Here is a 25,829-nt window from a genome sequence, read left to right as displayed (position 1 = left end):
TTTTGACATTGAGGCTATTCTCTTCTGATAAAAGAGAATATCTGTGGTTCAGGGTTGAACTGTGTGGTCCCTGGTGCTTTCTGAGCTTGGTTGTTCACTTGCACACATGCTCTTGTGCACTAATGATGCTCCTGTGCACTGCCAATGTTACCTGCTCAGGAAATGAAACACCTGCAAGCAAACAACCAATCTCAAAGAGCACCAAGGAAGTCTTTGTTTCTGCAACATCCAATAAACCAGAGAGCCTGTTCAATTCAGAAGACAGAATGTCAATCAAGAAGCTATCGGATGAGGTCTGGGTCTTAGGCCCTGAGATAAAGTACAGATGTGGGCCTTGAGGCAAATATATCACAGCATTTCATTCACTATATTGCTAAACCATGGTGTACATTAACTATGGCTTGTTAATGTTAACAATAATTGTTGCATGATACACCTAGAGCTAAAGGTTTCCCCATCCAATCATTTCCAATTCTAGAGGGTGGTACTCATCTCTGTTTCCTAGTCAAGGCTGAAGCTTCCATGGGCATGACTACATGTCGAGGTGAATGGAATGCTGTTAATTTTTTGCCAAAGTGGTACTTATTTATCTACTTACATTCGCATACTTTCGAACATCTAAGTTCTCAAGAGCTGAGGCAAGAACGGAAGCTCACCCTGTCCTGTGGTATTAGGATCTCAAATGGCCAACCTTCCAGTCAATGAGCCCAGCATCTTAACCATGAGACAACAACCTTCCATCTAGACCTTCTATAGGGAAAATTATGTGACTTTTTCAATCTCTAACAACTCTCCTATTTGCAACTTTCCAATAAGAGGTTATATCAGGAAATGGTCAAACAAATAGCTCCCATAAACTGAGCAATTAACTATCAGTCTCTTTGGAAAAAAAAAGGATTCCTTTTCTACAATTATCCGATAAAAGTCATGACACTGTCATATGTTCTAGTTAACACATAACAAGTTCATTATTTCAGACTTTTAACTTTCTCTCTGTGTGTGTCTCTGTCTCTGTCTCTCTCTCATGAACCCCAAACAAAAAGAAACACTGAAGCAAAAATATATTGATATACAATACTGTAAATTGAGGCTATTAAGTAGCATAGGATGATTAATACTAAACAAAGATTTTGCCAGAGGGAATGCTAACAAGCATGAGAAAAACAAATCTTGCTTTCATTTATTTTTTCCTGTCAATTGAACTTTCTCCAATCTAGATGATATGACATCTTAGTTTAAAACTTGCCCTAGTTTTCATTTTATGCCTTTTCCAAATTACTCTTAAGAATCCAGAAGGTGACGGATATATATGAGACCTGATATGAGCTCAGACACACAAATACAGTGGAGCAATGATCAGTCAGAATGAATAATCAGAGCAATAAATTTTTATCTTTTCTCCAAGAAGCATTAAATAATTCATAAAATCAGTGATGAAAATGACTGAATCTTAGCTTTGTAAAATCCTTTTGCAAATTAGGATGAAGGCAAGACATGTAAAATATGTACCTTGCTAAAATTTACATATCAAGGCACCATAAAAATAGCAGATGATGAGAGAGACTAAGCCTGTGAAGACAGATGCACAAAATAAGTTGGCTTAACACCTAACCCTGTTCAGTTTCATGCATACTTCAATAATTATGAAAACAGCCTTCAGTGCCCAAAGTAGAACCCTTTTAAAGAAACTCATTAACCACCTAACTATACTGTAAACAGTGTCAGCTAGAATACAGGCTAACCTAGGTCTTCATCTATAGAAATCTGATCAAAGTCTTTGAAGGTGGCTCTGGTTCACCTCAAAGGAATTCAAGAATTCTTACTACTTAACACAATCCTTTTAGAAAAACAAAATGCTCCTTCTCAAGCACTCAAAGAGAAAACCAACAGGACAATATTAATCTCATCTCTTCTGGCTGGAAGGCAAACCTCAACTTTTATTTATTTATTTTTAATTCAGCTATCAAAGAGAGGCTAACCCTTCCGAATCAGTCTTAGCTGTCTTCTGAAGAAGAATGGGTTACTCGTGATTCTATTTTAGATCTGAAGAATCCAAAAATGGGAGGGAGAGAAACAGCAAGGAAGAGAACAACCATAAGATGAAGAAGAGAAGAGATACTTTTAGAAACTAAGATGGCACCAAACATCCTGGCAGAGAAAGATCTATATATCTTGTCTTTTCCTTTTCCTGCCTCCCCTTCTCCACGCCCCCCCCAGCCCTTTTCTTGTAGCATTGGCAAGACTTCAGAGGGCGATGACAGCAACCAGAGACCTGGTGTCATCACTCCGTTTTTGTTCCAGTCCATCTCTTTGATTCCTATTCCAGAAACAAAACCCTGCCGATCCCAGCTGTGACTGACAGAGCCAGTTCCTTGTTCTGGTGACTGGAGTCAGACAGTCTGACAAGAGAGATGCCATTTAGACAGATGAATAGAGAGCAGCTGACCACAGGCTGGGGAAGATACCGTCAGTCCTGTTCAGTCCAAGGCCAATAGTCCCAGTTAGAAATGCCAATTAATTACCTGAAACTGAGGGCAGTTTTGTTTGGCACTGATGGACCTGGAGTCTCTGATGAGGGGAAGAGTTATTCAGATAAAAAGAAGATCACAACAAAGGCCTACATTGTGACATAAGGAAGACCCTCCAGAAGGATATGGACAGATGCAGACAGGTATTTAACCACCATGTTGGCAGAATAGAACAAGGTGTTTTTCATGGAGTAAGGATACTACACTCAGAGATATTCCAGAAAGTATTGAAAGACAGAAAGTCTGCTTAGCTAACCTATTTGCAACAGTGACAGTAATGGTCAGCAGGTAGCTTAGTTATATATTCTCCTGTTTCTGGAACAGGAGAGGGAATGGATACACCAATGCTAGGGTTCTCCACACTTTTTCTTTCAAATACTAATTCTGCCCAATATACCATAGATGATAATGTTTCTCGGGATGCCAGTAAGCTTGTTTATCCCATTCTGTTCCAGGAAGTAATTGTTTTCAGAAGTAATGAAAATGAAAATAACCACCCCCCTTTTTTATGGCACCTGCCAATGCAAAGAAGATATGCTGAGCCAATAACTAATTCCTCAGCTAGATCCAGAGTGGTTATGACTTTGTGCCTAGACATTGAACAGAGGCATTTGTTGAATACCAGCCAACTAGAGTAAACAGTAGAGATCTTGTTTCCAAACATTCTGTCACAAGGAAGATCTATCAGAATAGTTGATGGGCATTCAAGCAATGTTCTAGGAGAAGGCACCTTGTGACAATGATAATGGAATTCTGGACATTGTAGGTTTCTTATAAACCAGACTGAACAAGAAAATGGCAGCAAATACCTTGTGAGGGAGGGCATAATTTTGACTCTGTCCTTCATTGGTATGCTCTGTTCTATTAACTGATTTTTTTCCCATATTTGCAATCATTAGCTCAAAACATTAATTTGTAACTCTCGCCCAATTCTCCAATGCAAAGGATTGGATGCCATGCATTTCAAGAATGTTCAGAACATCTTCTGTTTGGCTGGATTCAGATAACTATATTTTTGGGTGGAATTATTATTAGCAACATTACAAAACAAATATCTGACACTGTGTTCATTTCATTGACACTGTTCTTCTCATTCTCAGTTAAAGCCATTTACTGATGTCTTCACATAATCAAATGTATGCTGCATTGCCTTTTATGCTCCTTGCTGTATGATACCTGGTTACATGCAAGAAAAAGTGCCTTTATACGCAAGCCATTTATAAACTAAGGAGAATAGGACAAGAAAATCCCATTGATGATGTTACCTAGTTTGGTAATGAAACACTGAAATAAGCTTGGAGAACAAACCACTGCTAAAATCTAAAACCTGAGCTACAAGTATTTTCTATTATTTCAAAGTGCCTTCATATTCAATTACCTTTGTTTTCTTCCAATGACCATAATTAAAATAGCCAAATCTTATTGGGTATGCAACATTTGATATCATATTCATTATGCGAATCTCCAATCTCCAGATACCCTATATTAATACTTTAAAAAGTAAATAAGGAAAAGTTGCTTAGAAGCAAACAGCAAATATGGTGGAAAAAATAATATTGTTGTATTATTTAAACATTAATGCCCAAAGTATGACATGCGAACACAGTGTTTTAGAAAAGATTTCTATTCGTCAAATTGCTATTTTCATGCTGAAAATTTAAACTAGGGAATATTAAACATCTAACTATATGTTAATATTGCAAGTCAAAACTCTTCACCTCATATAAATTTATATTAGGAAATTCTTTCCTTCTTTTTTTATTGCTGGTGTGAGTGGTGTTTCTTGAGCAATCAAAGCATAAGTTATGCAAGTCTCCAAAATACTTAGAAATAACTGTGTGAAAGTGATTTAAGAAAAACTTAAAACAGTTCAATAGGGACTGAGCTTACTCAATATAGGAAAGGGAACAGAAGACAGTATCAATGTGTAGCGCCAAAAATGATTTACTTTCTTACTTGCTTGAGATTATAGGCAGCTCCTAACATGAGACTTTGAGTAGCTAACAATTCCCCAACAAAACAATGTTAAACTACAAACATGTGATTGAAAATTAACATTAAACAACAGTCAAATAAAAGCCAAGAACTGGCATTTTTTTTTCATGAGTTCAGGAGCAACTCAAATATCTATGGTATCCTTAAATGCTTTACAAAAAAGCCAGGTCTCTGAAATACAACAGGGATGGGACCATATAGCACTTAGCATTTAGACTTATATAACCACTTTACAGTGCTTTACAGCCCTCTCTAAGCGGTTTACGGAGTCAGCATATTGCCCCCAACAATCTGGGTTCTCATTTTACCAACCTCAGAAGGATGGAAGGCTGAGTCAACCTTGAGAGAATCGAACTGCCAAACTGCTGACAGCCGGCAGTCAGTCAGAAGTAGCCTGCAGTACTGCATTCTAACCACTGTGCCATCATATCCTGGATAAACTGTTCCAGAGAAAGGGAAAACCAGCCTATCACTGATATTCTCAGGGATGATACCCATAACATGCCCCTCTATTAATTTTCACTGAATAGACAGAAAACCATTGGAGTAAGCAGCCTCACAAGATACTCAAGCCCCAAACTATAAGGTTTAAAGGTAATAATTATCTTTGAATTGCACCCAGAAGTCAACTGATAATCAACAAACTTCTGCCCCAAGGAGACACATGGGTAACAGGGAGAGAGAGCCCAACACCACAGGAGCTGCAACATTTTGAACCAACTGTAGGTTCCAAGAGGTCTTCAAGTGCTGTCTATGTAGAAGTAATTACAATAGTCAAGAAATGAGGTGGAAAGGACAGTGAAAGTGACTTTCCATAACCAAGTAACACAGAAGCATTCCATATGGCTATATTCTGTTACAAATCTCACTTTTTTTTTTAGTATTTATGGCATATGTTTGTTTGCTCTTACCTAGAAAAGCAGAGGGTGAGACAGTCCCATTGCTTCTGGCTACCATGACACTAATGCCCGTCTCCACAAAAGGTACAGAAAAATCAATAATTTGTGAGCGTTCCTCATTGATGGTGAGAGACCCGATGGCCATATCTGCTCGCTTGTAATATACCTGGGAGGTTGAAAACAGAGAGAGAAGGCATGAATAATAATGTCCTTCAACAGAACCAGCTCCAAGTGGATCTTATACTATACTGATAAATTTCTGCTTGCTTTTATTTTAATCTTAGCAAATTAAAGGATGAAAGGTGAATATGGTCTGAAGTTCAATTGTGACTCTTAGTGAGTCTCTGAATACATCCATGTAGTTTCTTGGAAACAGTATGTACATGGTTTGGTTGTCTTTGAGCCAGAGTTGTGCTTCAAGATGACAACCATACAATTCTGTTAAATAAACAAATGGTTTCCTGTTGTCTTCTTCCACAACTTCTTTTTTAAAACTTCCCAATGCAGCCACAGCCCTGTTACTCTCTGGAGGTCTCCCAATTCAAATTTTAAGCAGGCCCAGCCCTTCCAAGCACAGACAAGATGCGATGGGTCCTGCCTCCCTGTTGAGGATGAGCCTTTGTGTCTATGCTTGGGAATAAGACTCACAGAGCTTTGTGGGACTTATTTTCAAGGGATTAAAAAAAAGGTTGTACCTCAAAGAGACCTCTCTGCATGGCAACCCTACAGATAATATGATACTACCATTATTTCAGATCAAGTGTGCATGTATTTAAGAGTTTTTGTGACTGAACATTTCTGTACCTGGATGAGTCCAATCCTTAAAAATGTGTTCGTGCACCATCAAGAAACAATTCCCCACCATATATCACTCTCCCAACCCCATTTCCCTTTCTGCATGTCAGGATTGACATTGATGTCCTTACAGTAGAGACACAAGCAAGGAACAGTTCTGGCCAGAAATAGTGCAATGCTCGATTCTTTCACAACTCTGCCCTTTTTCTCATATAGATGGTTCCTGAAATGCTTCTGAATAGACATCCAGTTCAGAAAGATTTAAAATTCCTTCTGGGACACAAAATAGGAGAATCCCAAAGTGGAATGTCTATTTCTTTTCAGGCAGCACAGAGAAATCTGTTCCCTGCCATTCAGCTAGATGAAAAATCCTAACTATGCTGCCAGTCAGTCTAAATATCCCAGTCAGCACCAAGAGGTAAGGCTCTTGACACTCAAGTAGCCTGTTATCTTATTCAAAGGATGGCCTAATTGCAAAGCAGCAGGGCTGAAGACAAACTCTTAAGTTTCATGGAAGGTATGTCTTTTACACATGTTTATCCAAAGACAAGAGTCTCCACTCCCAGGTTAGCATAGCTCAATGCCAACCTGACTATAAGATTCTAGTTCCATTTCACATTCCATAAATTTCCCCAGAAAAGAGAGTAACTCTCTATTTTGTAAGCTATCTTCTTAAGGCTACCTTCTCTTAAGGCTGAAGCCCACAGACAAAGTTGAGGACTACTGAGTGGTGGGTCTTCTTTCTTGTTGAGGGATGCAAGAATGATGTATGTGCAGGGAGGTAGTTATAGAGTTTTCATTGTCTTTGATCTAAGCTAGGTCAGCCTTTAGGTATGTGAAGGATTGTGTAACTTTAGAAGAGAACCAAAGTTGCATGTCTGCTTTTATTTTCTCCACATGGAGAACTTCTGACAAATACCAGTGTAAGTGTACGTGGTTAAAATCCAAACAATGAGACTTTTAGGTTACCTAATTCCTTACCTCACCAATCATGCCATTCCAGAAACCATCCACTATTTTACCATGTTTCCCATTTGTCACCAGGTAGAGATCGTAGGAGAACTTCACAGTCTTGGCTAGTTTCTTTAGGATGTCAATGCAAAAACCTTTGCAGCAGAGTTTGGTATATGGGTCCATAGGTTCACTCCCACTGAAAACAGATAAGAAGTCATCAACAATCACACTGATCTTCAGTGTCTTCCAAGCAAATCATGCTAGGACTATGTACAATTGCTGAAATCAAAGCCTTGAGACATCCTGAACCTAAATCACTAGGCCCTGGAATGTTTCTTTAGAACCACATTATAGTCACTAGCCCAATTCCTCTATTTCAAAGTAAAAATAACTAAACCATTACTGGGATGTGGCAGCCCTATATCCTTATTGCTATCTGCAGTCCTGTTGTCTTTAGAAAAACACAGTCATAAATAATCAGCTTGCCAGCTTAGCATGGCACTGAATAATGGGCATGCCATCACAGGATATGACACATTGTAAATGAGCTGTGTAACTTCATCAGTGGCTAGAATGGCTAATGTTCCACATTTGTTATTTTCTGGAGCATCTCCTTGGTGTGAGGGCCATTAAAGAAGGCAGGGATGCCTACACACAAATGCCCAGACACACTCCAGCTGTCAACATGTACTTTTTCTATTATTACTCTTAAAGCCAGGGAGGGTTAGTCTTAGGTGTGTTGTTTGTGTGTGTGTGTGTGTGTGTGTGTATAGATAGATAGGTAGGTAAGTAGGTAGGCAGGCAGGCAGATAGATAAGACAGACAGATAGATAGATAGATAGATAGATAGATAGATAGATAGATAGATAGATAGATAGATAGATAGATAGATAGACAGACAGACAAACAGACAGGCAGACAGATAATGGATGGATGAACAAAAATACCAAATCCAATTTGAACATCTGGCTAGCTGTGCGATGTACTATAATATATTTTTAAAAATATTTACATAAGTAAAAGAAAATATAAAGGAAAAAAATGAAGAAAAAAGACAAGGAAAGAAAGAAAAATAAGAAAAATAAGTGCAAAAGCAGAATAAGAAAAAAGTAGTTCAAGAAACAAGAAAAAATATGCTACTTCTGACCTTCTTTTCAACAGTTATATACTCGTTATTCCTTCTGCCTCTCGATATTACAAAAATCTCTTCAGTCAACTCTGATATCTTTACCATCAATTCCTCCACTGTAAGAATTTCAGTGTTCCTTCAAAGAAGCTCACTTTCATTAAATGAAACATAAAAAACAAAAATCCTAAGATTCACCATTTGGAGTCCAGTGCCCAGTAATGGCTCATAAGAGCAAGGACTTACTACAAATTCAGAATCAGGATGCTTCTGAGAATTTTAGATTGGTACCACAATCGAGCTCGTTAGTCCTTTTACACAATAATCCATTTTTTTGCTTTCCCTAAGCAATCCAATTTAGGATGGAAAAATATGTTAATTTTGCAAAGTACATTACAATAAACTTAAGGAGATGATATGCTACCTTTATCATCAAGGCAGTTGTTAATCACATCTGTGACCAATTATGGACCCAAGAGGAGAGGAAAGAACATAAGGAGTGCCTTGATGGATCAGGCCATTGAACCCAGGATCCTATGTCACCTAAATAGTAGGCACACATCAGAAGTATCCAATATTTTTTGTCAATAGGACTGAGGGAAATCATATGATATTTAGCACACCATCAAACAACAGGAGAAAATATCATAGGAAAGAGGAACAGGCTGGAGCTCTTGCAGTTGAAGGAAAATTTACCAGGCAAATCTCACAACTTCCTCCTTACAAGGAGGTTTGGAATACTGTTTGTTTTCATATTTTTAATACTATTGTATAGATTGGTTTCAAATTTACTTCCTGATTGGTAGAAGGAGGCCTCCCCTTCCCATTCTCACCTTTATTTTTGCTATTGAAAATTGGCCGTTTTGCTGACTTTTGAGGGAGGTATGGTAAGCTGAAGGCATCTTCATGAAAACAGAACCAAAGAGCATAGTAAAGACCAAGGGACCGGTAAATAGACTGACTCCTTGGAACCTCTCCAGATAAGGATGAGAGATCACCCACTTGTGCTCCAGATGGCTGCTTCTCATGAGGAGACTGCAAGATAGCAGTTTCCCTCAGGTTTGAGTACACGGATTAGGGTCCAGGTAAATTTGGAAGATTGTCCTTTACTATAAGGTTCTGAAATTTACTATAAAAATAAATAGTCTCTCGTGGGAATTAGACTTATTTTAGCTATTTTGGTTATGGTTAAGTCACAACAAAAAGAAATTACTTTATGATTTTAGAAACTCGACACTGGAGGAGACTAAAGATTCTAAGGAGAAGGGGGGGAAAGTATAAGCTTATGATGTCAGTTAAAACTGGGACTTACAGAATGAGAGAAAACATTATAGTATCAGAAACATTAAAGAGGATCTTTGAAGAATGAAGCCAGAAACTTCTATTAGTTTTTCAGTTTAAATTTATTAGGGGAAGAATGTAACTTTCTCCATTGAGCAGGAACATTGATGACACAATCTTGACGAGAGAATTGCAGAGGTCAGCAACAGGCAAATGATTAAAAAATCTCTGGGCCCCAACATGTATGAATGCAGATTGATTGCTAGTGCCAGCTATTTACCTCCCTTCAACCAGCCATAGCCTTAAATCTGCAAACCATGTTATCCGCTATATCAGGGGTATCAAACCCGCGGCATCGCAGCAGCATCATGTGATGTCTCAGGGCTTTTTTCCCCTTCACTAAACCAGGTGAGGGCAGGGCCAGAAGGTGATAGTTTGACACCCCTGCACTATATGCTTCCAGGAATCATGCCTGATTATTCATTGCTCAGCCTGAAGCAGAAACATGAACCTATTCCTGGTTCTGTTCAACACTGACCAAGGATTTCCACTTTCAAACTCTCTGATATTTTAAATCACAGCTAGATAATCTCAGTTTTGCAATCCTGAGAATCTGAATTTAACTGCAGAATTCTGGTAGCCCAGTTGCAAAGTAGCATGGCTTCTTGTCATTTCAGGAAATAGTGGTCAAAATAGGACAAATACACTTGAAATTGCAAACTATTACTCCCAATCCTAATCTGTTATTCCCCCACATGCATAAAATAGCCATACTTGTTTTGCATCACCACTCCATCTTGACTTGACTTCAGTCATGAAGATTAGCCATGTTTCAGAGGAAACAGCATTTCCTGCTCATCTAAGACTATCAATGTTTCATTTTCAAGCATCACTACAAAATTACAGCTATTTTTATTAATATGAAGCAAGGATTCTTAGCCTGAGGTCTATAGACACTTGGGGAATCCATGAATAAATTTCATGGGGTCCATGAACTGGGATGGGAAAAGAAATCCCTTCATTTTCATAACCTATAATTGAAATTTAGCTTTCCATTCGACAATGAATATATGCAACAAAATAATATGTGGCCTCTAGATTTCAAAACTGTTTATTAACTTCAACTTCAAGGTCATTATCCAAAACCAATATGCCCTTAAAAAGCACACCCAATATATGTGGTTGAGTGAAGTACTATCAAAGGAGGCTATAGTATCTGGTGTAAAATACGTTGAACTTGAAGCCAATAAGTGACAATAGTCCTAACAGGTAGATATAGCAATGGAAACATTTTGTTTATTTTATATTTCCTTTCTTACTTGCAACTTTAAAGACCCTAGGACATGCCAAAAGGGGGTGTGGGGGAAGGCCAGTAAGAGTAGGAACAATTTGCAGCTAACTAAAATTTTGACGGTGGCACACAGGAGTAATTTTCCCTGTTAAATGTTTCAAAATTGAGATCTCCATTGATTGATAATCATTTTCATCAATCAAAACAACTTTTACGTCTAGTATCACCTTAGGAAGTGCACAAATGGCATTCCAAACAAATGGCAACTATTCTTCCATCCATGACCTAATATCCATCATGTTTGTGTTCATTTTATGCAAATTTAGTCAACAGCATGAGATCAATTAAAATATAGCAATTCCATTCATGTATCCTGCTCTTTATATGCTTCCATTAGGATTCATATTGTTTCAGACAGAGATACAGAATAGGCACTAGGGTGTATATTTTATCATATTACCACAGTGCCAATCATTCTTTGACCCCGCTGGCTGGGAGGGATGAAACCTATAATCCAACGCATCTGATGGGCAGCACATTAGGAAATTAGCACAGTAGCTTCTTCTGGGCAATGTGGTTGAATTGAAAGCCATCCCAACACTACTGACTTGAATGCTAGACTTGGTCCTTTGACCCATGCTTTAGAGGGGTTGCCTATCCCTGAATTCATCCTTTAATTTGGAAAGTATTCAAAGCTTTCAGCAACTACTATTCACCATTCCTTCTTTCATGGAAAATCTAACAGAGTGAAGGATTGACACACCTTCTAAAGAAAGGACACCCTCTCTCAGATGTTCACCCAAGTTGGATAAACATTTCCATCTTATTAGTATGCCAATAAGAAGGTAGAAGCAGGAGCAATACTGGACAGACAAATGCATAGGTGACACATAGGTTCTGCTACTGAGGGAGACTCTTGGTTGATAACCTTTAGTTTCAGTTAACCTAAAGGCTTAAACCTAAATTATTAAACTCACTTCAACAGTTATCTGATTCCCTTGGTGAATCATGGAAAGTGGCTCCAAATTTCACTATCATAATCATGAAGTTAATAGATTGTGCCTCCCTGTCCACAACAGATAAGTTGGATTAAATCTCGCAACACAATGAAAGACTGAGGGATGACCTAGTCTGGAATTGTGGATAAATTGTCAATCCTATCTGAAGAATACCAGATGGGAAAATACTTTATGATGAAACAGACGGCAAGTTAAAAACAAACAAAAACAAATGAATAATGGTGGACGGTGAAGTAAGCAATTAATTTAGGAATAACATTAATGTAACTGGTTTTACATGAGAAAACATGTTGTGGTTTCTGGGAAAAGATATATATTGGAAGCCAGCCCCCTCCTCCCTTTAGCATTGGCTCCAGTTCTGCTTCCTCCTGTTCCATCTTTTGAATTCTTCCCTCTCATTTACCTTACGGAGGAGTTGGTCTGTTTCCGGCAAGGGACTGTATTGCGGACACATACTCCAGTGGAAGGATCTGTGTTCTCCACAATCACAAATGGTCTTTCTTCAAGGGTAGCCACTGTGAGGTGGCGATTATCTGACATGGGCTGCAGGAAGGATCCATAGCGTGGCCACACTGGATATTCCATGCGGATAATTCCCTTTTCCCATTTCCCCACCTGTGCAGTAGGAAAGGAGTGGGGGATGCTGTTGGAACCATGCAAATAAGAGTGCTTTTGGACTTTTATATACCATTGTCAATAGGATACATAAACAAGGCTCCTTGAGAATTGTTATCGTCAACAACATCAGAGGAGGAGAAGACCATATGGAAGAAGAGCCCACTCTCTTACTCTTACTTTATAGCTTAAAGCAAACCAGTAGCGTGAAGTGATCCTTAAAAGATTAGAATATATATATACCAGGACAGATTCTAGACCTCTGGGACTAGATACCATTGAAAGTCTTTCCTCTACTCAGAAAAATATCTATAACCTTTGGGTAATCATAATCTAGAACAATTTGACAAACAGTTTGACAGTAATCACTGAATAATGAGTGATCTGAGATTATTCAAGTTCCATCTGTTTTATATTGGATACAGCAGTTAGACATTTTATTTCTGTTATCCTCATGGATGGTGATCATTTTTGCAATCATGCTGCAAACAGCATTAAGCCACAACACTTCGCAAATAGATATTACTATATTAGCTTTAAACTGTGCTGGATTTTTAAATGACCCCGTGGAAATAGTCTAGGTAATTATGTTTATTTACAAAGATTGGAAATGAACGGGATGTAACTCCTAGCAGAAAAAATTGGATTTAAATGGAGTAATGGGTACAGAATTTTCGTTGCTGTTGTCCTGGGAATATTTGAGCAACTCCAATAAGTAATTATAAAATGGACAACCTTGCCTTTAAGCCTGTTCTCATTATTCTTCTTACTTAGACACTGCAGCCAACCACTGAGTAATGCACCACCCCAGAAAACTTGAGGGCTAGTGTATTATTTTCCTTACTGAAGAAACAATTGTTCAAGAAAAAATACCATAGCATAGGTTAAAATAAAGAGCTGTGGTGGAGTAGTGGTTATAATGCAGTACTGCAAATTACTTCTGCTGATTTTTAGCTGCCAGCAGTTCAATTCTCATCAGGCTCAAGGTTGACTCAGCCTTCCATCCTTTCAAGGTCAGTAAAATGAGGTCCTAGATCATTGGGGGCAATAACTGCTTATATTGGCCTCTAAAGCATTGTGAAGTGGTATATAAGTCTAAGTGCTATTACTATTGCTATAATCACTCTATTTATGCATGGAAAGCAAGGGGGGAAATCTATTTATCAATATGCTAAGATAGTCATCCCCTTCCTGTAGTTCTTTTGTGTGAGAATAGGGGAAGGAAGAAAGGAAGGAAAGAAGGAAAGAAGGATGGACTAAGGCTTTGTATGACTAGATTGAAGTCGTAAAAACGTAAGGGACACTATAATATGGCCTTGTTGGATTTTGTGAAATAGCAATAGCACTTAGACTTATATACCGCTTTATAGTGCTTTACAGCCTCTCTAAGAGGTTTACAGAGTCAGCATATTGCCCCCAACAATTTGGGTCCTCATTTTACCCACCTCGGAAGGATGGAAAGCTGAGTCAACTTTGAGCCTGGTGGGATTTGAACTGCCAAATTGCAGGAAGCTGGCAATCAGCAGAAGTAGCCTACAGTACTGGACTATTTCCACTATGGAAATACCAGGAATGAAGCTAGGATGTTTTCAAGCTTTTAAAATATTCTTTAAAATCTTGCTAGTTTACAAATTATGTTTTTATTAGATTGTATTTAAATATGTAGGTGTATGTATATTTTATGGAATAACTGAGTGCATGCATTTTATGTATACACTTATGTACATATAACAAAAATGTCACTTAAAAAAAACTGGTTGTGTTACCATAGCCCAAGAAAACAAGAAGCACTTAGGAACATTTTGTTTGTGATTCCCAGAGGCTCACCAGTCTTAGCTTAAGTATAGAATGAGTATTATGCCCCCTGTTCTATCTTGGTTTTTTAAAATATACTGCAAAAAGAAAACAAGAAAACTGTACATTTAACACATTACTAAAATGTTGTAAAAATCAAAAGGCTTTTATTTAATAGCTACATAACATCACAGTAAATGTAGGTGTTTCCCCTCTTGGAGAAAACAGCCTAATGGAAATAGGGCTTTTTTCCCTTAGTAAATATACATTCTGCATACAACAACAAGGACCTTTGAAGCACAGCCCTCAAAACATGTTGCTCTTCCAGATATACCTCCCCAAAAGCTTGAAATTCATTAAAAGTTTCTTTTATTTTTTTTAAAAAAGTTTAAATTAAACCTTACACTTTCCATTGTTTCAAGCCAAATTCTATTATTTATAAAGGTTCTGAAATTTACAAATTTCAAATTTGAGACCTCTAAACAGTTCCTTTAAAATTTGGTTTTACTCTTATTCTCAGTGGAACTCAATAGAATATTATGATATAAGGAAGAACGTTAATATAAAGTGGGGAATTGGGGTGGGGGATTTTTTGTTTATGATCTGGCATGTCTCCTAAGCAGATCCATGGAGTATTGGAAGCAGCTAAAAGAACAGTTTACCCTAAAGTTGCAAATGCAGATAAATTTTAAATGTTTTGAGTAGAATTGTATTCTTTATTCCTAACAGAATTAATGAAAACTCAGTAGTAAATTACTATGACATATGGAAAACACTTGAACAGAGAAAGTCATATCACAAAGGAAAAGTGATAATGGAAAGCAATTATACAAATAGCTCATTTAATTAACACCAGTATCTTTCTACTAATAGCGTTCACCTTTCAGATTATTTTTGTAATTATCCAGAGATAACATAAAACCCAATCAAATATACATAGATAATTCGCAAAGAGGGAAAATTGGAGAAATACTTAGATACCACAAGCAATTTGTTTTCCTTTGTGATTTTTTTGCCAGTTGCAATATAGAAAATTACATTGCAGATGCTTAGATGTCCATTTGTGCATATGGAGAGCAGGAGAGCAACCTCATCAATATTCTCTCATTAAAAGAAATACAAAATTGCAGGAATAGATTCTAGCAAAATTGATGGTGCAGTCTAAATGCCCAGCTAACTAGAATCATTCTAATATACCTCCAGTTTTCTGGAACATTCTAGGAAAATGGGGTGAGAGCTTCAGAGCGAACAGATTCCTCAAAATTAAAAATGTAGTCAGAATGAAATGTCCTTGGAATGGCAGAAATAGCAACAAAATATTTAATGTGGGCTCAGGACATATTATTTGAAATTGAGCAAAAAACAAAGCATCACATTATTTTATATAAAAATATTCCCTTATTTTGCTTAAGATTGCCTTGTTTTAAAATGTGATCATTTGGGCTGATTTGTGAGGAAGAAAATAAATGAACAGTTGCATGTTACTCCTACAACATAAAATGCAGTTTTTCTCACACAAAAGGTTATTCATAAAGTAAACACAAGTAAAAATCCTTTGCCGCTTGAGATAGAACTTAATTCAATTACTGTTGTCCCTTCAGGAAAAGTGAATACCAATGACCTATGGTGGCTTCCTCATTTAGCTTAATGGTGTGACCAACCCTGTGAAGCATAGGCTGCATCAAACATGGGCATGATATGTGATATAACAATGTAAATTAACATGCAGAGCTTTGAAGCCAAATATCTAAATAAATTTCTCTCATTGAATCCTTTTTCTTCTAGAAAGCACTAATCATATGCTCCCCAGTAAAAGGAAAACTTGGAAAGCATTGGTCTCTTATCTTTTGGATTGACACTGATATTTAATGATGTTGTGGTTGACTCTTAATTTTTTTTTGGAAGACAGTAATTTATTGGCAAACTTTCTAATATGCCAACATGTTCTTTAAAACCTCCTTTAAACCCCCTTTAATCTCTGGTACATAAGCAGTTTAAGCCAATCTGCTTTCACAACATTTGTCGAGTTTTATTCTTTAATTCAATTTTTAATGACTGGAAAGAAGCAACAAAGTCATCTTGCACAACAAGCATTCATCCAACTGAGTTATGTGCCTTATGGCATGTGATGCAGCAAGCCTCCACTGCAAATTAAATAAATTAGTTGTGAACATACAAAATAAATGAATCTAAAAATTCATTTCATGGTGCTTCAATTTGTTTATCAAATGAAATTATTTATATTAATGACAGGGTAAAAGAAACCCTGCACTGCGCAAGTAAGAAGGACAATAAGAGGTGACTCTTGAGGACAGTCAATTGACAATTTTTGTTCAGAATCCTCAGACCTGCCAGCCTGCTGTTGCAAAAGCCAGAAAGAAATTGGGCTGTTTTAATGAATTCCAGAGAGGTGCCTATGCCCAACCTAGGTATAAAATCAGTTTTTACAAATCATGTGTCAGATGTGCATAGCCCTAATGTTCATAACAGAGATAAGGTTTTAAATACAATCTAAGAGTTTTTGAGTCAGAGTTTTTTTTCCCATTTTGCATTTTCAAAAATGTTGATTTTGTAATTGTCTTGCTCAGTTGTGGGCTTCAAATTTTTTTAGCAAGGGGCTCTCTGCCCTAATGACTGACTGGCTGGCTGGGTGTGGCTGGCTGGGTGTGGCCAACTCGATATTGCTTCTTTGCCCTAATTACCTAAAAAAAAGATAATATACCAAAAAGTTGTTTATTATTTCATGCATTTAATACTTAAATAAAAGACTGGGTGAAACCAGGCTTAATAGCAGTGACTGTGAGAGGGATCTTGGAGTCTTAGTGGAGTTTCTGGTGAATTGCATGATTCTTATTATTTGGAAATTAATCCCCTCAGAGGCTAGTGGCTATGTTATCTGATTTTCTCAATGGCTCTCTGTCTGAAGCACTGAGTGGATTGTTTATCTAGCTTGCAACACTTTCACAAGGTGTGAAATGCTTTTGGCTGAATGCCCAGAAGTTTGATTAAGCCTATTAAGAGTTTTCCCTTGGTGCTTTGTCTTTCTGAGGTTATTGGGGGTTCTCCAAGCCCCACAGAGTCTTAGCTAGGGGGTCTCCTGAGCCCCGGAAAGCCCCCAGCAGCCCACCCCTGGACTTGCTGGCTGGGAATTCAGAAAAACATGGTCTCTCTGTATCTGAGGGAGAGGTGGCGGTATCTTAATCTAAAGAACTCCCAGATATGTAGATATCCTCCACTGTTTCCAGTCACAAGGAAATTCAGTGGAAAATAAAAGTAGAAAAATGATATGAAGTCAGATTGGCTTCATCTGCTTATGTATCACCATTAGGTTTGCATTAGGTCCAAAGTAGTTCTTTCAATCATTGTCAAAGCCTGCATGGCCCTAATAATAGATATTAGTGGATGTTGCAATGTAAGCTTAAAACTGGGGGTGAATTATAGACAAACCCATTTGTAGAACAAGGAAACTATAGTTCTAAGAGACTATGCACTTAAGACAAGATATTGGGAAGGCAGAGAGGGAGGGAGGGCCTTACCATCTCCCAGAGTCGATGCCGGTTCAATGAAATCACCACCATGGTAGGCCTCACCAAGTAGCCACCTTTGTTGAAGGACAGATCCCTGTTTTCCCATGTCACATTGAGTAAATGCCTATGGAGAATAAGGAAAGTAATCAATCTTATGTTTGGGTATAACACTTTCATTTTTTTGAAAGCCAATACTCCCAAGATTGGCCTTGCATCCTTGGTTTATCTTGTACAAGTAAGACGGCAAATGGGCACCTTTATACCAAGGCCTTGCTGCCAGCTAACATCTCTAAGAAGTCACCAATGTCAAATGCCAAATGGGAGAAAGCATTTTTAATGACATATTTTGGAAGTCTGACTATGAAGAAATTATTTATTAGTTAAAACTGTATGCTGATCTTTTTATTTCCAAGGCAGCACACAGGAAGGGAGCTGCTCCACTTTTAGCCTCACAGGCCTTCCAAGTGGATTGGGCTGGAAAAGCCACTCAACAATTACCACCAGCAAGTGAGAATGTCAAACCAGTAGCATCCACTGTCCAGGCACCAGTTCTCAGTGGCACTGCCATCCATTTGTTGCCTCATGTAAAAGAAGGCACAATCCCCATATGGGCTGTGATTGGTGGCACTGCCCAGTACCAGCAGCAAATATTGATCTGCTTATTCAGTAGGCTTCTCCCAAACTTTGTAATTGCTACAGATGACATTGTCTTTTTGCGGTCTACATTTTAAGCATATTTAAGAAAGACTTGTTTTTAATGCATTCAGTTCAGCTCTTTAGATCAGGGCTCTTCAAACTTGACAGTTTTAAGACTTGTGGACTTCAACTCCCAGAATTCCTCCTCCAGTCATGTTAGGCTCAGGAATGTTGCCAAGTTTAAAGACCTTTCTTCTAGAGGAAGAACCAATTTAAAAATGAAGATAAAATTAAAATAAAATAGGCTCAAAGTGCTGCGATTATATTCTTAGTTCAGTTTTTTAAAAAAAACAAAGGAGCATCAGTGTGTATAGCAGAAAATGGAAAGCTGGCTGCTCATTCTTACTGTCACCATTTCTTGGAGATAAAGTTTCCTGGTGCAACTGGTCTCAGATAGAGAGGAGGGTTGGGTGAGAAGGCAGTGACAACAGCTTGGTTTGACCTCTCCACATGCTTTATCCTAGTATTCCACTCGTCCTTCACTCCCTTGGTGGTATAGGTAGTCCTCGACTTAAGACCACATTTAAGCCCAAAATTCCTGTTGCTAAGCGGAACATTTTGAAGTGAATTTTGCCCCATTATACGAGCTTTCTTGCTACAGTTGTTGCGGGAATGAGTGCAATTAGTCATTGTTGTGGTCCGTCAGCTGCCAGCAGAGCTAGCAACAGAGTCAGATGAGGAGGAGGTAGAGGTGGACTGGGCCAGCTTCAGAGTCTTTGGAAGGCTCTGATAAGGAAACAACATCAGAGACAGAGGCAGAGCCGGGGCCTTCTGTCCTGCCCCAAGTGGAGAGGCAGCTGTCTTCCTGAGTGAGAGAGAGGAACAAATAGGGCCCATCCCAGATGCAGGTATGCATAGAGAAGAGAGGAGAGGAGAGCAATGGAAGGCAATAAGCTGGCTCTCAGGGAAAAGGAGACATAGGCTCTAGCCAGCCCCTCCCTGGCTGGGAAATAAATAGTAGGGGTTTGGGAACGGCCTGTTGTCGCAGGCAACCATTCATTTTCCAGTGTACATCAATCAAGTTGGATTCCTTTGCAAGGTTTGTCGGGACTAATTGCTCTGTATTTGAGGTGCCAACTGAGTCTCCCGGCTGGGAAATCATAGGTAGTGAATTTGCCTCAGCCATTGTGAACGGGGAGTGTTTCTGCTTGGCTGAATCACTGAAGGACTTTTTTTCATTTTGAGTTCTCCTGTGAACAGGGAACTGTTCGTGCCCTGTTTCAGAAGGGGAAAAATGCCTTCGCTTGTAACTACTTATTTTTGGTTTTGTCTATCCAACATGAATAAAGACTGTTCATGCCCTGTTTTTAAAAAAGGGGGGGCTTGTTTTACTCATGAGTTAAGTGGTTTCTCATTGCTTGCAAGGGCTGGGTCAGAACACTCACACAGTTGTTAAGTGAATCTGGCTTCTCCCATTGATTTTTCTCATCAGAAGATTGCAAAAGGGGATCCTGTGAACCCGGGACACTGTAACCGTCATAAACATGAGTCAGTTGCCAATTTTGATCAGGTGACCATGGGGAGGCTTAAACAGTCATAAGTGTGAAAAATGGCCATAAGTAGCTTGAGGACTACCTGTAATTATAATCCCTGTTATTTGAAAGGGAAAAGAGAGGAACCAGGATCCTCTCACAGCTCGGTGGTATGATGTCCAATGAGTCTTAGCTCCTACAAAACCAAGTGCTCTGAATTTCAGAAATAAAAGACTTGGGTCACTCTTTGAGACTAATCATGGCGGATACATCCTTCATCAACCCACTTCATCATGATTGAGAATGTCACTTGTTCCCAACGTCCAGAAACAATAGAATTCATTCAGCTTCTCTTGCTATGGCTGCACTCCTCTCCCACTGTCTTCTCTCTTCCATTTAATAAACACGCCGTTTCACCATTTCAGAAATTCTCGCTGTACATATATCCATATATTCATGCCAATATCTGGCTATGAGAAATGCTGAGGAGAGGCGTGTGTTAATTTTTAAAGCTACAGTTATTAAATTATAGAAATCTAAGGATCCTTATTAGGATTACTGCTAAACTTGCCTCTCACCTAGCTGAAAATGCCCATTATTTCACAATGAAATATTGTTGTCAATCAAATTCCAATTTCTAATACCCACTAGCATCAGTTTAAATCCATGTTACCTCTACTGACCTATAGAAAGTGTTCGTTGGTGTGCTGGAAGGGGTTTTGCTATTGCAGTCCCTGCCCACGATGGGGAGATAGCCATGGGCCTTGAAATAGCTCTCAGCTCCGATAGCAATGATAGCCACTCCATCCCGGACCTTTTGTCTCAGGTTCATTTTCCAGCTTTCAGCGGCCACGCTGACAAGGCCAATAGGGAACGAGGTAGGTGGCACATCCATGTTCCCCACCGTTAGACTAGGCACAATCCAGACATAGCCAGGGCCGATCAAACCGGCCTGCTCGACCACCTGGAAGAGGAACTCTGCCTCATCTCGTGAACAATAGACGATCATGACTTGAGCATCTATCTGGCGCAGCAACTTCTGCAGTTTGGAGATGCTCATATCCTGGGACATCTCGAAAGTCAAGACATCCTGGATTTCCCAGCCAAAATAGCTGGTGTCTGTGAAGGACCGAATTACATCCAGGAAGATGCTATATCCTGGATAGAGGCTGGTGATAACAGCGAAGGAGCTCCAGTCGTATTCCTCCAAGACTTTGAAGATCACTTGTATCTGTTGTTCAATTGAGACACCCAACTGTAGAAAGGCAGAGCCAGGCTCCTAGGAAAAAGAGAGAGAGAGAGAGAGAGAGAGAGAATGAATGAAGAAGTTAAGCAAGATTTCAGCAAACAATGTATATTTCTTGATATCTTATCTAAGCCTCTCCCAGTTTGGTGCTGTATTTCAGTTTCCATAATTTTTTCAGTCAGCTTGGCCTCTATGCAAGGGAATGTGACCTTTCTGAAAAGTTGGGAAAAGCCATCCCTATCTATATTATCTCAGAATAGTGGCCTTAATGAACATTTTTGTTCCTATTCCTAACATTTTCTAATTCAGTACTAGTGTAGCATGTTGCAACTATGAAGTCAGAATTCAAACTGGTTTTCAGCCTTGTCACCTATTTACTTCATAACACTGGGCCATATCAGGATATCTGCTTTCATAGGAGAGAGTCATTTCCAAGTAAAAGCAGAAAGCATTATCACCACAACAATCTCTAAATCTATTGTGAACTTAAATCACAGTAATCATTTTTTAACCAACACCTACTAGGTCTGCTTCAGCAAGCTTGTATCAGGTATTCTGACTCATTGTGCCTTTTTAAATTCCTAATTCCCACTCTTTATGTGTCTTTTATGTGCATTTCACACTATTTCCCCCTAATATACAGTGGATGTAGACATAATAAACATACACAGGAGACCCATGTAGAGAAAACAATAATTTTCCTGAACTCCAAACTACTGAATAAGCCACCACACAGCAATGGAATATGCCATAGTCTTTAAAACAAAACATGAACCTTCACTTTTTCTTCCCAAACTTAACTTCAGTGTAACATTTTGTACAAAGATCATTTATCACATTTTAATAGTTTTCTAAATAAACCGGCCAAGTTAGTGTATTAACCTTTATCCTTGATATATTGTTCTTTATAGTAAAACCTACAGTCTTAAAATACACATATACAGTGGTAATTAAGCCCTTTCTTAATATAGGTGCATTGATATGTTTAATCATTTAGAAAAGAGGGGGGGGTATGCTTCTGTTGCTTGAGGAAATTCAAATGCAAGTTATATGTAACTTTTCAGAGCAACTTACTTTAATCTCCAAATAAAATGTTGTTTTTCTTTAAAAAAAGAGGAGAGATCTAAAACAATCCCAACAAAGTGGAATCATTAGAAAGCAAAGATTTAATATGAAATAAATTGGGAGAGAAGGCGGGAGACAAGCTGTCTCAGAAACTAAAACATCAAGCTCCTTTTTAAGTACAGTTATTGTACTTTTATGTATCCTAATATGACAGTATTTAAATTGGCTTTCACTTAAAGAGAGGCATTTTTGTGAGCTTGTTCTCTTTAAAGGACAAATTATTCCTTTTTGTCACGTTAAATTTCAATCTTTTCTTCATACTAGGATAGTGGGACCGCTTTATGCCTCCTAAATGTGGATTTGCTTACTGTTAAGAGTTGAGGTGTGGAGTGCTGCATTTTATATATGTTAATTAATGTTTTTAGACTCTGTTTGGACTTTTTGCTGACACCTGGATTGGAGAGAATGTTATTTATTGGATTTGGTTAAGAGATGAGTTATGGGAAGAAGAACTTTGTATATGTTAATTAAGAGGTGGTGAAGAAATTGGGAAATTCTTTAGACCTGTCAAGATGAGAGTGTGAAGTTGCTTTCTTAGAGTTTTTCTTTCTTTTTCTCTTTCTTCTTTGCTTTCTTGCATCTTTTTCTATTTCTTTTTCTTTTGTATTATCTTTTACTATTGCAATTAAAACTTTTAATGTTTTATTTAAAAAAGGAACCTGAGACAGCAGAAGGAATAAATTGTTCTTGCAGAAGAAAAGGACATTTCTTCAGCATAGGAAAATGTCATTGTTCTGTAATTCCCAAATTAATTTAGCAATGAAGTTAATGAATATGAACAAAATGTATTGTTGCAATCAAATACAAGCCAGCTAAGACCTTGAAGAAGATTATTTCTTTAAAAATAAGCTCGCCAACAAAATTAAATCATTGGTTTAGAATAGCAGCCATTTTCCTTAGGGAAGACATATAGGTCAGCAGTATTGCATATGCTTTGCATGACAAAAGGACCAGATGCACTCCTTACCATCTCTACAGAGATGCGCTCATCAAAATCCCACATGTCTGCTGTCAAGCAGAGCAGATATTCTTGAGCTTCCTGGAGTCTTAATTAGACTTGACCTGAAGCGCCTCCATATAATCTTCAGCTCTCAGTATAATGCAGGTTCCATGCACAGGTAGATAGTGATAAATAGATATAGTACCTAAATGAAATCTACTTATGCATCTATCTAAATGGAATATCTAGGAGTCATAGGGAACATTCAACTTGCCTATTTATGAAATATATACATTCTATTGAAATGTAAGCATAGGCACCTAAATACAGTACATTTAGTTTGATTACTGAACCCATTTTCTGAGTTAATCAGGGGTTGCCACAAAGAAGAGGTAGTCAAGCTATTCTCCAAAATACCTGAGAGCAGGACAAGAAGAAATGGATGGAAACTAACTAAGGAGAGAAGCAACTTAGAACTAAGGAAAAATTTCCCGACAGTTAGAACAATTAATCAGTAGAACAACTTGCCTTCAGAAGTTGTGGTTGCTCCAACATTGGAAGTTTTTAAGAAGAGATTGGACAACCATTTGTCTGAAATGGCATAGGGTTTCCTGCCTAAGCAGGGGGTTGGACTAGAAGACCTCCAAGGTCCCTTCCAACTCTGTTATTCTGTTCTGTTCTGTTCTATTCTATTCATAATACATTGGAGTAACCAACTTGGGGTTATCTGCATTAACCATTCACACATAGAGATGAATACATGAAACAGTTAAACATAGCAAAGATGTGTAACTGACGTAGTGGAACTTGTGTGAATACAACCAATTCATCACAACATTGGTGATGTTTAAACAAATGACATAATTATTATCACAATACTTGAATGAAATGATAATGGAAATACATCTGAAATTGCACCCCCCAAAAAATTAACAAAACTTAATTACACAAACAGGAAGGCAGACAAAAGCAGCTAATTTTATAGAAATGTTGAATGGTATTACATCATACAATATATAAGAAATACTAAGGATTGTTTTTTTGTAACAGGAGAAAACTACATTCCAGTTTAGCTGTGTGGATTGCATCAAACAAAGTCAAACAGTGTTAAGTTAAGCCTGAATTCTCCCTCCTTAAAATGTAATAGGTGCCCAATATTTTAAGGTCTAACTTGAATTTGATAGTCTTTTCTTTTGCTCATAACTTTATTAAACATTTCCTTATAAAAGATCCATGTAATTTGTGATTTAAAGCACTTGCCACATGCATTTCCTCAAAGCCACTTCTGTGGCCCTGAGAATATTCCCAGAGAAGTTGAGAGGTACTTTTCAGTGGCCATCTGAAGATTTTAAAGGAGAACTAGAGTTACTTATTTCATCTTCTTAAAACCCCAAAGCAGCAAAAAAAACATGGCCCAATTTTTCCAATTGGTTTACAGGACAAAAGAGTTTTATTCTTTCAAACTATAAATATTTATCCATCCCCAAAGGTTAACAGATAATCAGAGTTGGAAGGGACCTTGTAGGTCATCTAGTCCAACCCTTCACCCAAGCGGGAGACCCTACATCATTTCTGACAAATAGCAGTCCAATCTCTTCTTGAAAGTCTCAAGTGATGGCGCTCCCACAACTTCCGAGGACAAGCTGTTCCATTGGTTGATTGTGCTCACTGTCAGAAAGTTTCTCCTTGTTTCCAGGTTAAATTTCTCCTTGTTCAGTTTCCACCCATTATTTCTTGTCTGGACTACAGGTGCTTTAGAAAATAGCTTGACCCTTTCCTCCCTGTGGCAGCCCCTCAAATATTGGAAGACTGCTATTTTCCCCCATTGACATCCTAATATCATTAACTATGATCCAAGTGATTCCTGGAAGCAAAGCATTCTTTTAAATAAGCTGAATCATAAATACATCTATCTTTTTCTAGTTGATGAAGTAAAAGGAAGTTATGAGGAAACAGGAATGGATTTTTAATTGAAAGACAAATAGCCCATCTCTGGCACATCCTGGGATTAAATGTACGCTCAGGATACCATTTAGTCTTTCTTAATTTCAAGTGACTTCAATCTCTGCAAGACTTAAATCAAACATTTTCATTTTTAAACATGTATCAATAAGCTAGTATGCAAACACTTGCTGTATATCAATTATCCAGCAAATATCTCAAAGTAAATCCCACAAGCCTGAATTCTACCTACTCAAACGCATCGCTTGGATTATATTGCTAGCATGCCTGGAGAAAAATATGATCATTTGCAATGCACTTTTCTTAGAAGAGAAAAAAAATGGACCACTTTCCTCCAAGATTGGGGAGAAAAAAAAAATCTTCCCAACTCCGGTCCTATATATACTATATTGCCATAATGGGTAATCTTTGTGATGACTTATTCTTTCTTTCCTCAGAATGATAACCACAGAAATATATTCATGATTATGTGCCGTAATACAGCACACGTTCCTTAACCCAATTCAGAAACCATCAACAACAGGTAGCATCTTTCTACAAAACATTTTTGTAAGGTGGGTCATG

The 25,829-nt window shown here is 38.0% G+C and overlaps 1 protein-coding gene across 1 annotated transcript in view; it reads right to left on the bottom strand.

The window, feature by feature from the left end:
- GRIN2C (glutamate ionotropic receptor NMDA type subunit 2C) overlaps positions 1 to 25,829 on the bottom strand; it is an 89,799-nt gene that overhangs the window by 34,715 nt on the left and 29,255 nt on the right. The window contains exons 3-7 of the mRNA XM_087924893.1: positions 20,676 to 21,271; positions 17,834 to 17,948; positions 12,292 to 12,503; positions 7,199 to 7,367; positions 5,435 to 5,588 (exon numbers count right to left, since the gene is read on the bottom strand). Coding sequence (XP_087781019.1) covers positions 5,435 to 5,588; positions 7,199 to 7,367; positions 12,292 to 12,503; positions 17,834 to 17,948; positions 20,676 to 21,271 — 1,246 coding nt within the window. The remainder of the gene's footprint in view (positions 1 to 5,434; positions 5,589 to 7,198; positions 7,368 to 12,291; positions 12,504 to 17,833; positions 17,949 to 20,675; positions 21,272 to 25,829) is intronic.

This window comes from Pseudonaja textilis, chromosome 2, assembly GCF_049901715.1.
Source record: "Pseudonaja textilis isolate UNSWEBS1 chromosome 2, rPseTex1.2, whole genome shotgun sequence".
Taxonomy (NCBI): Eukaryota; Metazoa; Chordata; class Lepidosauria; order Squamata; family Elapidae; genus Pseudonaja; species Pseudonaja textilis.
The sequence above is the reverse complement of the archived record's forward strand: the minus strand, read 5'-3'. Positions and strand labels throughout refer to the sequence as shown.